Source organism: Cryptomeria japonica, chromosome 3, assembly GCF_030272615.1.
Source record: "Cryptomeria japonica chromosome 3, Sugi_1.0, whole genome shotgun sequence".
NCBI lineage: Eukaryota > Viridiplantae > Streptophyta > Pinopsida > Cupressales > Cupressaceae > Cryptomeria > Cryptomeria japonica.
The window spans coordinates 953,956,891-953,972,327 of record NC_081407.1 but is presented as its reverse complement, the minus strand read 5'-3'; the positions used below and the strand labels follow the sequence as shown (position 1 = coordinate 953,972,327).

Below are 15,437 nucleotides of genomic sequence, written 5' to 3'. Positions count from 1 at the left end.
TGATTTGGGAGCCAATTTTGTGCAATATCATGTTGAGATAGTGGACCCAAAAAATATGCCTATATGTACCCTCCATTATCAAACCTATTGCCTTACAAAGTTTAGCATTGTTTGTTATGACTTGGACAACATTTTGGTTGCTCATCATCCTAATGGATTGTACAAGGATATTGAAAATGAAAGTTGCATCCTTCACTTACTCCTCACAATCAATTGCCTTAAAAAACATCGTCTCTTTAGGGGACACTCCAATGACATTAATTAGCGGTTTGTATTTGACATCCTTCTATCCATTAGAAATGGATTTCAAGCCATTTATCCTTGATTGTTCTGAATGATGTCTCCAAGGAAGCTTTTTCCTTGGCCAATAAGGTTGTGCACACCTTTAATATCCAAGAGTAATGTAATTAGTTGGTGCATTGGTAATTGTAGTCACCATATCTTGCCAATATGGTGATCTAACAAGGGTGAAACGACCCCATTGCTATAAATGTAACGAGCAATGCTCTTATTTGCGACCTTCCCTATTCTTGAAGGCCTTTTTGAATGGCCCTCTTTTACGGGAAAGAAAGGGGATATTCTTATCTTGGAAAGATGATGGTGGCATGAAAGGATGTGGGTTGGTTGTGTTAAGCCACTAGGAGGAGGTTTCTGCGATCCATTCTTTGAAAGAGGATGTGCTCTTTCTTTTACTTTGCTACTTGCGCCATGTTGTCTTGTTGCTCTTTGATATGTCACATTATTTGTTGCCTTGGCAATCCTTTGTTATTCGGTCCGAGAAAATTTCTTATTGCATAGATGAAATTTTACTTGACTATATGAGCTCTTATACATTGGCTACAATGCTAATAACCTTCACCTGCAGGAAGTTATTCAATCATGGTTGTATGTCACCAAAGAAATGACATTGCGTCAATTTTAAATGAGCTCTTTGCAAGTGGGGCGACTACTAAACTAGAACTGCTAGTGATTTTGAATGAATAGGAAAAACAAATAAAAATAGAAATTTACAACCCTACAACTAAAGAAGAAAAAATATTGACATTCCCTATATTATATATAAAAGGTTTAGAAAAATATCTAAAACATTAATAAAAACTTGAAAAGAATTGCAAGATTTACTCATCTTTGATGGATAAATCTTTCTCATGCAACTTTTTCTTTCCTATTGGTGTAGGCCATTCACTCTCATAGCTGTCACATTTGAAGAAAAATGTAGCAACCTTAAAAAATCAACAATGGTAGCTTGGAGGCAAAAATGCAATTTTTCTCATTCACTCTCATAGCCTTCACATTTGAAGAAAAATGTAGCAACCTTAAAAAATCAACAATGGTAGCTTGGAGGCAAAAATGCAGTTTTTCTCATTTGTGTTTGTGAAATGAGGCAAAATATGTATTTGCTCTTGCTCTTTCCTTTGTTCTTGCTCTTGCCCTTGCTTTTGCTCTTGTTCTTTCTCTTTCTCTTTATCCTGCTGTTGTGCTTGCTCCTGCTCTTGTTCTTCTACGTCTTTTTTGTTTTCTCGTTCGTCTACTTGTTCTTTTTTCTTTTTCTTCTTTTTTTGCTACTTCAAAGCCTAGATATTACTTTCCCAAAAAGATCTCCAAGAAATTAGCTAATTTGCAGTCTTGAGAGTGAAGTTATTGGAAACCCTAAGTTTACAATAAGTCACTTATTTCTGCTCAAATTTCTCTGAAATTTGAACTATAAGCTCTTCAATAACCTTCTCAAAAACCCTTTAAAAATTAGGAAGAAATTTGCTCAGATCTGAAAGATATGCTCTTCACAAATTTTCCTGGCAGAAACCCTAATTCTGCAATTACTTGCTTAATTTTGCTCCAATTGCCCTAAAATTTAGCCTGAAGGGGCTTCAATATAGTTTTCAAAAACTCTTAAAAAATCAGAAAAAAATTTGCTCAAATTTGAAAGACCTGCAATTTCCAAAATGACCTCCAAAATTGATGAAAAAGCCTTGCCTTCACGATGCCAAGATCATGCTCTGACACCATTTGTAATGAAGTAACTTGCACAAGAAAAATATAATAGGATATATGCTGCCAATACTTGATAATGATATGCCACTTCGAGGGGGATACCACCAATAGTCTTCAATAACAACTCAGTTCTCTATATGATGATAATAACTAACCTATACGTCCTATATATACCATACTTATGCTTTGGATACCATCTAGGCAGACTTAGATACTTAAATATAACTCATAGGATGACGTAAATACATATATGTGATTATAATAATGATTATGTAGTTAATTTTAGAGTTAAGGTAGCCACAAGCCGACTACTCATAACATAATACACACTATAGGTTCAGGGTGATTGCAGCTTTAGAGTTGTTTAGTTGTGTAGAAGTTGTTGGAATGCAATGGCTTTATCTATTATTTGCCTTCTAGGAATTAAGGTCAATTGTAATTTTATATGATTTTGTAGATCATGTTATAGAGAGCTATTGGTTTGTGCTGCTCCATTTTTTATGCCTTTGCTTCTGCAATTTTCGGTATCAAGATGAACTTGGTGGCATTGATTTGAATGAGCATTTTTTGTTCCTGGTTTATTCTTCCACCACTTGGATCAAATCCTTTTTGACTATTTCCCAGAAGGTTATAGTAAGGCCAAGAAACCATCCTTCCTTGGAGGTTTGTTTGGGTTGAATGTTAAAATTTCTTTGAGCTCTTCTTTGCTTATTCTTTGAGACAACTATTTTCTTCTTTGAAATGAGGTTGGGAATTTGTTGGAGTAGGATTTCTTGGGTTTGATTTGTTTCATCTGAGTTGTTATCAGTCAAGTTTGACACGAAACAGATTACTTTATGTATGTTATGTCTCAAGGATCTATGAGGATTTGTCAGTTGTTAACAACTATTTTTTTAATGGACATTGATATGCTGCCTATTGTATGTGCATCCCCTTTGAGGCCCATTTCGTATGGGCCCTCCATTTTCATTAGTAATTTTTTCCTCTTTGTGCTGAAGTTATTTCATGTTGCTCTTGAGCTGCCAAGCTTGCATTGGAACCTTGGTTTGACACTTGATTTTGGATTGCTGCTAGCTATTCTTGTGCTTTTGTTTTCTGCCCAAAAATATTGCCAATTTTTTTTTGTTCCATTCGTATGTTTTGTATCTGAAGTTCTTTATTTTGTACATGGCATGGCATGTATTATGTGGTGTAGAAGTGCATGATTGGACAGCATGCTTGTGGAATTTGTGGTGGGCTAACTATATTATATTGAACAACTCTCACAATTTCATCTTCTGCTTTGGCATGATGGAGAACATTACACGAAAGTGATCTAAGAGAGTGGTATTTATAACTCTTGCTTAGGCATAGTTTCTTGGATTTATCCACTACCTGACAATCGAAGTTTCAGTTTTTTTGGGATATGTTCTCCGTTAGGTCCACATGAAGAGTCTTTCAATGTACTCCATGTCTATCATACTTGCTTTTGTGATTTGATTTATTGTAGCATCTACTATTCAAGGACTAAAGGCTTACCTCCTATTTACTCTCTAGGGAATTTGATTTTGTTAAAACCTCCCATTCAGATTAGATATTCTATACAGAAAGATCCTGTCCAATCTTGTAGATTTCCTAGTCATTTGCACCTTTCTGCTTGGTGGGATGTATATATTTGCAAGAATGTAATGATGTCATATTCATGAGATAAAGAAGGAAGCTGAACCCATTGAAATTGCGAGTGTTACAAGGGTACATAACTTTGATAACTCCAGTGGATGATTACTTTTGTTTCAGAGCAAAATTTGGCTGGTTCACTACCCTAGGAAACTAGTTAAATTTATCCTTGAAAGATTTTTAGCTTTTTTTTGTCTCTCGAAGGAGTTTTATGTCAATCTTATTTGAAATGGTTATGTTTTTGACAAGTTGGCATTTATTATGGGGCTCCAATGTTCCTTACTTCCAAAAGTAAAGAAACATTAAAATGCATTGGCTTCCTTTAGGAGCACCTTCTCCTTGCACTTGTTCATTTTTTGTGAACTTGGGCATCCAAATCTCCATTATCCCTTTGATGATATTGTTGCCTTGCATTGCATTGCATTGGAGCTTGTGTTGCATAAATTTGCAATAATGTAATGATGACCCATTTCATGAGATGAGTGCAAGAAGATGAACCCCTTGGAAATTTAGAGCTGTATGGGGTTAGATAACTTTGAGGATTCTATTGCATGACAACTTTCACTTAAGAGCAAAAGTGAGTTTGTGCTGCCATAGACACATGCTAAGATTTTTTTTTTGGCTTCATGTCTAGGGTCTATTTTGCTCTAGTTCCTTGCAATTATACCTGTTGTATGTTCTAGTCTCTTTGATCTATTTTTGTTCATTCATTGACATTAATATGTTTTCTTCCTCTCTTTCCCTTGAAGAAGTTTAAGTCAATTTTATTTCAACGGGTTATGTTTTTGAGCAGTTGGAGTTTTTCAGGGGCTCCAATATGCCAAAAAGAAGATGCTTTAAATTGTACTATCTTTATATAGGTGCTATTCTTTGTAATTGTTCATTTTTGTGGACTTAGAGCTCCAAATCTGCATATCCCTTTGAAGGTTTTGTCATTGCGCATTGTCTTAGAGCCTGTACTATTTTTTATGTTGGATTTTTTTGTTTTGATTGTTCAGTTAGGCCCCATTTTGAGGCCCTTCTTATTTTGAATGGATGAGCTAGGAATTGAACCTAGGAACTCACATGTGTATGTTGGGGTGCTATTTATTGATCTATTGACTTTCTTTATGACAAGGAATTTTTGTTAGGCTCCGTATTATGATTGGGTGTGCCTTGTTTCTCCGACATCGCCTCTTGAGCCATACTTTGGTGCTTTGGGCTCCTAGTTTGGCTTTGATCCCATCTTTATTTCCATGGACTAGCTAAGACTCAAACCTAGGTCCTACCATGTGCATGCTGGGGTGCTCTACCACTAAGCTTTTGATCTTTTTTGTGATTGAGGATTTTTGGTAGGCTCCTTGTTATGGCTTAAGTGTAGCTCATTTCTCCAACATTTTGCTTTGCTGCCTTCTAGTGACATAATTGCGGTTCTTGCATTAACATTGATAGATAGTTGACAATATAGCTGATACTTGGCTTGCTATAAGCCAAGTAAAGGAGATTCCCAATCAATTGCCAATACAAAGTAGCATCTACTTGAGGTGATGAATCACTATGGGAGAGTTGTAGACATGTCTCCTATGGGTCTTGACATGGGCTTGTTGTTTATTGTCAAAATTTCTCAAGCAATGTCTTTACATACTTCATTTGGGTCACAATGATATGATTCTTCAACTACCATACCTCTAGTTCAAGACAATAGTGCAAGCGTCTAAATATGGTCATGTCAATCAACTTCTTAAGATCATTCTTTGTGTCTTCAATTATGCCTTGAGAGCTGTCGGTGATAACCAAGTCATCAACCTCCCTCCTCAGTTCTTGAGGTAGAGTTTAGAATCATATGGATGCTTGGTGAAACCATGTTGTAGGAGATGCTCATCAATCTTCATAAACCAAGTATTGGGAGCTTGCATCAGAACTAGAGAGATTTGACAAGTTTGCACACTTTCTGCACTTGTCTTCTTGTGATGAATCCCTCTAGTTGGGTAACGTAGACTTCTTTCTTGAGATTTCCATTGAGAAAGGTAGTCTTTATATCCGTTTACTGTAACTACCATCCAAGTTGTGATGCTGCAGCAAGAACCATTTTGATAGTAGGAGCAAAGGTTTCCTTATAATCAATGCCATCCTTTTGAGCAAGGCCTTTTGCTACAAGTTGTACCTTGTACTAGTTGGATAAAGACCAGTAAATTGTCACGTACTTTTTTATTTATTAATACTTGATACTCAACATCCATGGCACCTTTCCATGGCTTTGACTCAAGCACTTCTTGAACTATTGCAAGTTTTGAAGTTTGGATTCTTATGCACACAAGGTCTTGATTTACCTCTTTGCATGTTTTTCTACGAGTCCTTGGACTTGAAGTTGGCCTGTTTGGAACAATATTGAACTTCATGACTTTCATAGTACTAGTATACCACTTGGGTATACATTGCACAATAGTTGTGGAGGCAGGTAGACTTGATTGAGCAAGGTCTTCATTGCCATCTTCGTCTTCACATTCAATATCTGTGTCTTCTTCTACTTGGGGTATGATTTGAGGTGAAACGTCTGGAGTAAGAGATTGTAAGGAATATATGTTGGGCTCAGCTTTCTCATCAAAGACCACAACTTTGCTTATGTCCAACTTTGTATCATAATCCATGAGTTGTTACCCCTTTGACTCAGAATTGTATCCAAGAGAGATACATTTCAATGATATTTCTCATCCAACTTTCCTTGGGAATATGCATATACGTTGTACATCCAAACACTTGAAGGTGTGAAATGGAGGGCTTATGGCTAGTCTAAGACAATCGATGCCTCTTTAGGAGAGATGCCATCAAGTGCTTATGGGGGTACTTGATTCAACAAATAGATAACAGTTTGAATTGCTTCAGTCAAAATATAGGAGAAACACTTGCATCTTTCAACATACTACATACATTTCTGTGATACTACAATTTTGGTTCTCTGCAAATCTCTATCAACATACTAAATACCAATTATGTTGATAATATGATTACATCTCTCTGCAATGCCATTTTGTTAAGGTACATATGTTGTTGTGTAATGTCCCCTTGTTGAAATAGGATTTATTAATAAATAATACTAATAAATTAAAATATAAAAGAATACAAATAAAAATTAATATAATTAAAATTTAGTTAAGTTTAATGAATGGCCAAAAGGTATGAAATGAAAAGTTGTGACTCCCTCAAACATGAGATATAAAAGGGAGAGAAGAGAACTTCATTTGGAAAAAAGGGGAAAAAGGAAGAAAGAAGGGAGCAAAAGGAATTAAGGAAGCATTAATGGGAAGAAGATAAGGAAGTGACTCTTTCAAAGGGGCATCAATGATGAAAGGTTGTGACCCTTTTGAAGGGTGGTAATTGTGAAAGGTTGTGACAAATAAGAAGAGGTGCGACTCTCCCTTACATTGGAGGATATAAAGTGGAGAAGCTTTCATTTGAGAAGGTAGGATCCTTGGAGTAGAACAAAACTTCTGAAGCGTTAAAAGCAGATTTAGGAGCAGACCTAAATCAGAATTATAAGAAAATCTGGAAGAATGATATGAACATTTATCAAAGAGATCAGAACATAAATACAAATTTGCAAACAATAATAAAGCAGGCATCGAAGGAAAAGAAGAGGAAACATTAAATCAATAATCAGAGAATCAGACCTGATGGAATAGAAAGGATTCTCATACACACACACATATATATCTGAGTATAGGTAGCAGACCAGATTGATATAAACAGCAGACCTGTACATTTAAAGAGGGAAACGGCATTGAATTGAATCTCCTTGCCTCAGCTTGCCTCTTCCTGAACCCCAACTTGGCAATAAGTAAGTCCAAGGTAAGGCAGGTTGGGCACTGGGCTGGGTCGCAGGGATACCACTGGCGCAACAAAAAAAAAACAAAACATTGAATTGAATCTGTCCAAATTACAACAACAGACTAAATATGCATAACTTGCAATTACTCTACAAGTATATTAGGCAAGATTTAGTGTCCTCCCAAAAGGGGACATTACATGTTGTCAATTGTTGCCTAGTGTATTCCCCCACTTGATCTGAGTAGAGGACATGAATATGGCAACCGGTGGATCATTTAACAAGGGCTCTAAATTCTTTGAATTGCTTGAGGGCTTGTCCTTGGTGTGAAAGCAGTACACGCACATCCTTTAGGGGTTGTCATCCACAAAGAGCTAAAAATATTTGAAGTGAATGTGGCTGGGCGCCTTGGGTTTGCACATACTTGCGTTCACCGAATTGAAGGGATTGGTTACTCTATTGTCACTAGAATGAAAAGGAGAATGGGCTTGCTTGCTACCAACACGACTATAATAGAGGGCAATGGTCTTCTGAGCAGGGGGTACACCTCTCACCATAGAATTTGGATGGAGCGTTACTGAATAACCAACACTAAGGTGATTGTGCTAGAGAGATGTAGACGAGGGGCCTTGGCATAGTGAGGGCTTGATTGTGATGTTGAAACATCTTCCCAACTTTTGCATGACATCATTAAGTTGAAAAAATATTCCCGACTTTAAAAGCACAAGTAATAATTGAGGGACATATCTCAAATGAGATAGGTTTTCGGCACCATGCTGATGATCAAACTCCACCTTGATGTTGTGTTCAAGTAGCTGGATGAATGACGAGGTTCTTTGTGAGCTTGAGAACATAGAAAACCTTTGTGAGCCAACAAGTATGTGTCTAGAGATCTAGGGAGATGTCACCAATGCCTTTGACATGATATATTGTATCATCACCAAGAGTCATTTTGCCACTGAGAAACAATCCAAGGAAACAACCATTCCTTCTGTCTAGTCACATGTCTAGAGGCAGCAAAATCTACATACCACACTCATTGACAAGAGGAAGATTTTTGTGTCTAGGCAACATAGACATAGCCCTCTTTAGAATCACCAGCCTTGCAACATTGCCATTTTGCTTGTGATTTCTTTCATCAGAAATTCTTTTTGTCCCCATGATATTTTGGTTGTGGCTTCTTCTGGTTTGAAGACCTTTAAAGTTGGTGTTGTACAGCACTCTTGGAGCATGTCCCTTTTTACAGTAGAGGAGACACTTCTTTGGTGGATGGGAGTGACTCTCTTGCTGCTGTATTTTGGATAAACCACCTTGGTTGACACGTTTCTTGCCTTGTTGAGTTGTTGGAAGTGCTTGGTTCTTAGCGTTAGTCCCATCTTCTATGACTTCTTGCTGAAGAAAATTTACAAGCCCCTTGAATGTTGACTTCTGGCTAGCCACATTCAAACACATGACAAACACTTTGTAGGCAGGGGCCAATGCTGTTAAGACAACGGGTAAAGAGTCATCTGTGATTGACTCCCCTAGGGCTTGTAGTGGGGTTCACAACTTGACTACTCTCGAGGAAAACGTCCACTTTCTCGCCACACTGTATTTTGAGGCAGTGAAGTTGGCTTTGGAGGTGAAGAACCTGACTTTGATTCTTTGTTTCATACACTGTTTTGAGCATGTTGCAGGCATCTTTGGCCATTCAACTATGGGGTCGGCCTTGTCATATTCATGTTGTGCATCAACATTTGAGGTATGTTGTGTGGAACACCTTTTAGAATTCCACAGAGGTCTTCAAACTCAAGGTGAGTTTGGACCTTTGTTTTCTAGGCCGAAAAATTGCCCCCTCTCAACAATTTAGAATTGTGAAAAGTTACTTTTGGTGCACTTGAACAGTACAAAAAAACTTCTTTATGATTTTCAGAATTTTGCAAACAAAAATCGTCTTCTACATCCGCCTCATGACCAGCTTCTAACTTTCACTTCTCATGATGTGTGGCAACAAGCATCAAAAAGAATAATAATATGTGTGCTAACTTGAGAATAATATGTTCTTCCTGGGCAAACACCTTGCTGTCCTATACATTGTGCATCAACAAAACAATAAAAAACAAATAGGCTTGCACCCTTTTCTTGCACACTGAGAATGAAAAGGATTCCAATGTGGGATGTTGCATCTACTGTATGTATGGGTGTTATTGCCATGATGAATTATATGCATTGTTAATTCCTTTCGAGGGAGAATGGCTTGGGGAAAAAACTCAGAATTATCTCCAATCATTCTCCCTTGAAAGGAATCATCAATGCATATTATTGAGTTGTTTCCCCAAGCCATTCTCCCTCAAACGGAATCATCAAGGCATATTGTTCATTTTGAGTTGTTTCCCCAAGCCGTTCTCCCTCAAAAGAAATTATCAATACATATTTTTTTATCATGGTGATGACACCCATGCGTACAGTAGACACACCATCCCACATTGCAATCTGTTTCATTCTCAGCGTGCAAGAAAAGGGTGCAAGCATATTTGTTTTTTTTGTTTTGTACTATCAGTGGTATTCTTTTTACCCTTTTTGGATAGGCTTCTTAGATAAAACACAGAAGAAAAAGGCAAGTGAAAAAGATGACTACTTGGTACTTGAGGATTGTTTCCGAGGTGAAACTTCTTGAGCAAGAAAAGATCCATTGGTGTAGATAGGTCTGCAAGACCAAGCACAAATTATAGAGGCAGTTGATAGGCAGAAAGCCAGATTAGTGGCCAGAAGCTACATGCGGCAAAAAGGCACACATAATGCATAAACTTCTGCACCAGATCACAATTAAATTCATCCTTGCTTTGCCTGCTCAGTTTGAGTGGAATGCCCAACAGCTATTCAGAAATGGAAAACAGATTCTGTTATGTTGCTTGGGAAGGTTTAGAAGTTAGAGAAGCCTCCTGAAGCCTGGTATGCCAAGATCTGTGAAATAAAGCTCAATCCTAATATCTGCTAAGGCCAGTGCATTATGCGTCTGAGTTTTTGCCAAGGACTGGTGTTAAGTCTGACCTTTCCATCCCAAAGCTCTTTGATGGGCAACATAGCCTTTTCTTTTGGGTACTTCAATAACATTGAGCTTCTTTGTACGATAAGTAAAGGCTGATGGCTGAGGAGATGATGGTAAATCCACTTGGAATTGCTGTTGAATGGATGGAAGACTCGGAGGTGTATTCTGTAGCCAGGTCGATGAAAGATGTAGAGTAACCCCAAACACTTAGTAAGGTTTCTTATGCAGAATAAGGGATAAGGTTTCTTATTCAGAATATGCATCCCTTTCTGTTTAAGCTGTGGGTAGGGCATCATTCTTTGGCTCATGTCTGAAACACCTAGGTGCTGACAGGGAAACTTAGGCCTACTTCTGCCTGCATAGTGTACACAATGTCTAGGACTGATTTCAGAGGCAAGTTTGTGTGTTTGCATCCCATAATCTCGCAAATATTTATGTTAATATTGTAAATATTCTGTGTCTGGCATTATCCTAATCAAATCAGTAGCTCTCTTAAATCTTTGGCTATAAATTTATGTATTAGGGTTTGAGACTTGTGGCAGTAGATATTACTTATTTTCTGTTTTGGAAGAATGTGTGTTAAGCTTTTATGCATAGTGACATGTTTGTCATGTGGGACATTTTAGGCCCTTATGAAGGTGGCGTTTGGAAGGTCCGGGTTGAATTACCAGAGGCTTACCCTTACAAGTCTCCCTCCATTGGATTTCTGAATAAGATTTTTCATCCAAATGTGGATGAAATGTGAGTATACTCTTCTGTGTAAAACTAATCTATAGAAATAATGAGGAACATACTCATGATCTTGTTTAATGTTTTGAAAAACAAACTGTAATTCTGGTTTTCCAGTCATGTTAATGACTCATATTATGTTTGTTACTGTAGGTCGGGTTCTGTATGCTTAGATGTTATCAACCAAACATGGAGTCCAATGTTTGGTGAGGCAATTATCTTCAACCCCTGTTATGACTGTTTGATGGCCATCTATCTGTAACTTGCATGAAGATTTTATTTGGTTACTCTTTGCAATGATGCCTGGCAATATGTTGATGCAGACCTTGTCAATGTATTTGAAGTTTTCCTTCCACAGCTGTTACTTTATCCAAATCCAACAGACCCATTGAATGGAGATGCAGCCTCACTTATGATGAGGGACAAGCAGCAATATGAGCAAAAAGTAAAAGGTATATATGTCTACAAATGATTTAGTCTAACTATCCATCAATCAACAGTTTCTTTTTTTTGTGTTAGCAAGTCTTAGTTTAGCATAGTGACTATGTTCATAAATGGCTTCTGGGATTTGTCTACTCATCATTTTTTACATGGGTGTTTATAGAATATTGTGAGCGATATGCGAAGGCTGAAAATGTTTCAAACTGTCCTGAAGAAAGTGACGATGAGGAAGAAGCCAGTGAAGGCGAGTTAGATTCTGATGATGATGAAGTAGCAGGGCATGCAGACCCATGAAGTAGAGAAAGAACTAAACCAAATCCCTTGTACATGATTCATGAATTTGTACATTTTAAATTTTTTTCTGGAAAGAGTTCCATTGCACAAACATTTTTATGGCAATTAAAGTTTCCTTTTGTTGACCTCTTGTAGGAAGATGGGTTCTTAATCTGTGGTCAAGAGGTTATGATTTAAATTTCACTGATTTAATTTCCTCTGCAAAACATTCAATTTCCTTTCAACATTTTACTATGAATGGTCAATTCTTTTCCAATATCATCTGGTACTTGCTGTTCCTATTTCCTATAATGTGTGTCAGTAATTAGGATTGCAAGATGATTATCTGGAGAACTATGAGTTTAGAACAGATCAATGAACTTGGCATTTAATGTCGTGATAATTTTTGTTAATCGATGCAAATGCAGAATTATACAAGGATTCTTTGAGAATCTTTTCTGTAAGGATTTTTATCTTATTAATCTGGTGACCATGAAGGAAACAATACTTTCTTGCAAGTTAATATAAGATTCTAGTAGTTGCACAAGAGATCTAAAATTCGATCTTTTGTCATCTTTGCATCCATTATATATCATAGTTCTAAAACTTACACTCAGCAGCTCAAAATTTCTGGCATGCACAGGACCTGACAAATTAAGAATATATATATTATAAATTCATAGATAAATACACATAACATGTATAATATTGTTAAGTATAAATGTATAGCTAGGAAATGTATTCAGAAAATGTCAAAATCCACAGCAAAGAAAACATTTTTGAAATTTTTTTTTTGCTAGGCTAGAGACTTCCAAAATATTGGGCAAAATCTGGTGAATGCTTGCCTGCTAAGTTACTGGGTGAGAAGAATTGACGAGTACTGCAAGTTGGACGGATAGCAGCAGAGAAATAAAACCATGATATATATCTCAATTGACAGTCTTAAAAAAATAATTGATTATCTATGCAATTATGATGACTATACAACAAAATGAAGAACCTGAAGGACATGCCAAGAATTCCATAACAATCATACATCTATCAAGGATATTCTTAAGGTTATGCAAAACCTCTTGGATAGCATGAATGGTCATTTATACCATCTTGAGCAAGAAACAGGTTGGAGGAGGATTATGGATGATCGCATTGATACCCTCAACACTCTAACACCAATGTTGGGGATCTGGTGACAAAACAAATCTGGTGGTCAATGTCCTGAACATGCATAACCATATGTCACAAAGATCATCATGGTCAGCTTAATAGCTCTGACCCAACCATTGTCAATGTAGAGGATGACGCAGACGGGGATGCTTGATCCTCTCTCCTTGTTCTGTGGTCATCTTGTTCTTTCCCTGTATTGGTTTAGGTCACTGGATTCTCGTGTTTACTCTGTTAGTAACATTCTAATCCTTGTTTGAGGATCTTTCGTAATAATTTCTGTTCATCTCTTTTCAATAAAGCCTTTGTTTACTTACAAAAAAATGATGACTATACTAGGACATTGATTTTGAGTTTGTTTTAATCTGTTCTATACCAGTCTAGTGTTCATCATGTTAGAAATGATGATGTTGCAGATACAGCATAATGCCTTCCTATGCAATGATGCATAATGTATCGTTTATTGTAGCAATATTTTGCAGGGGGAGAGTTGTCCAATAGTATGAACACCTCATGAATTAGAGAGCGTTTATAGATGTATAATTTTGATAAATAGGAAGAATGCATTCGAACCAGTCAAATTTTCATCAAGCTGACCAGAGAAATCAGAGTATAAATAAGCTTTGGCTTTTGTTTGTGACACATGCTTTCATTCCAAGTAATTTATAGTCATTGAATTATCGATGCAATGTTCCAATTAAAACTATGGGTGTACACCCATTCATAGACATTTTAGAGATTCAGATATTGGAACATGGAGAAAATATTCGTGTGCTTTCCCAGAACAAAAATAATAATTTGGGAGTATCCTTGGGATGCCCTCCCAATATTGAGGGCATTTCTCTTTTTGGTGCAATCTAGGTAGAGGGGTCAATTGCACAACCCCCTAAACCAAGCAGCATTGACAATGAAATACCTGCCACGTAGAAGCAAAAACATTGTTAGTTTGATTTCATTGACATTAAATATTAAAATGTCCTTAAATGCATACAATAGGCTTTAAAGAAGCTTAAACTAAATCCACACATGCACATATGAATTGATCTACACCTATGGATAAAATCACATCTATATGGATTGTCCTCTAGTTAACTAGTCTTTCTCGATGCTCTCTGTTTTATGAACATATGACCTAAGGGTTCCCGTACGAGCTTACTCTTTGCCCCTCTTTTGTTTCTTTTGCATTTGCTACTTCTACACAAAATGATTGATTTTTAAAATTTCCTTCAGAAAAATGCCATTGAAACTGTTCCAACCATTTCCTTTTATTTTTTTGTTTGACTATGCTTCTGCTTTGCCTTGTGTAATGGGTTCTTTAATAGTAAAAATTGACCCCTAGAAGACAAGTAATAGGCTCTTTAACAGTCAAGAATTGGCCCCTAGAAGACAACAGTACTGGTGGAACATGTGCCCACATGAATCTAAAGAGTTGCCACCCATAAAAGGTCCACTTAACGTCAGGAAGAAAGAAAAACCTGCCCACATGATAATGGCTTCAACCTTGGTACTGCTCAAAACATAAAAGAGAAATGCACGACCTTGATATGAAGATTAAAAATTGTTAAAAGCAACAAGGCTACCAATCATATGCCCAAAATGCCTACAGGCAACTAAGAAGAACATGTGATCTATATTGACATGATAGAGACATAAGAAGAGTCAAATTGGACAGAAGACAATGTCATATGAAGCAGTTCAATATACTCAATATACCCATGTCTTATCAAACTGAGGAATATTGCAGCAAACTCAATTCAGTTTCAATTCAATTAACTTTATTTGCAAACTTGAAGGTTTTCAAATTTCTATTGAAACTTGCCAGTGAGTCTGCAAATTTTGCTATAGGAGTCAATCTCTTTGTCATTATTTGATTCACAGTTTAATTTCAATTCTTCACTGCATTCTTCACTTGGTAGTTGAGTTCATTTTCTCAACACAAAAAGAAGTTAATTCAAATGCACACAAAAAAAAATTATGCATCACGTGTTGGAATCAAGGATCATTGAGAGGGGGGGTGAATCAATGATCTATCGGCAAACAAATTTTTTGACTTAATCTCAAACCATTGCAAGCATATGCAAGAAAGTAAAATGCATAATCACAAGATAATCAACCACAAAATCATAACACTAGGGTTTTTACGTGGAAACCCAAATGGGAAAAACTATGGTTGGATTTGAACCCACAATATTATTCTACTATGGTCAGTAGTAAAACAATATTACAAAAGGGGAATGCACTAGCATTCAAGCACACTGCTTAGAGCTTACAACTCAATTATAATAACCCGGAAGGCTTATTGCCTTACAAATCATTTACAATGATGAGTTACAATTATTGAACTCCAAAATAGCA

General features: G+C 36.7%; 1 protein-coding gene across 1 annotated transcript in view; it reads left to right on the top strand.

Annotated features, from left to right (window-relative positions):
- LOC131035560 (ubiquitin-conjugating enzyme E2-23 kDa) overlaps positions 1-12,200 on the top strand; it is an 87,182-nt gene extending 74,982 nt beyond the window's left edge. Inside the window, exons 4-7 of the mRNA XM_057967273.2 lie at positions 11,105-11,219; positions 11,361-11,413; positions 11,531-11,659; positions 11,812-12,200. Of these exons, the coding sequence (XP_057823256.1) occupies positions 11,105-11,219; positions 11,361-11,413; positions 11,531-11,659; positions 11,812-11,942 (428 nt within the window). The 3' untranslated portion in view covers positions 11,943-12,200. The remainder of the gene's footprint in view (positions 1-11,104; positions 11,220-11,360; positions 11,414-11,530; positions 11,660-11,811) is intronic.
- The last annotated feature ends 3,237 nt before the right edge of the window (positions 12,201-15,437 follow it).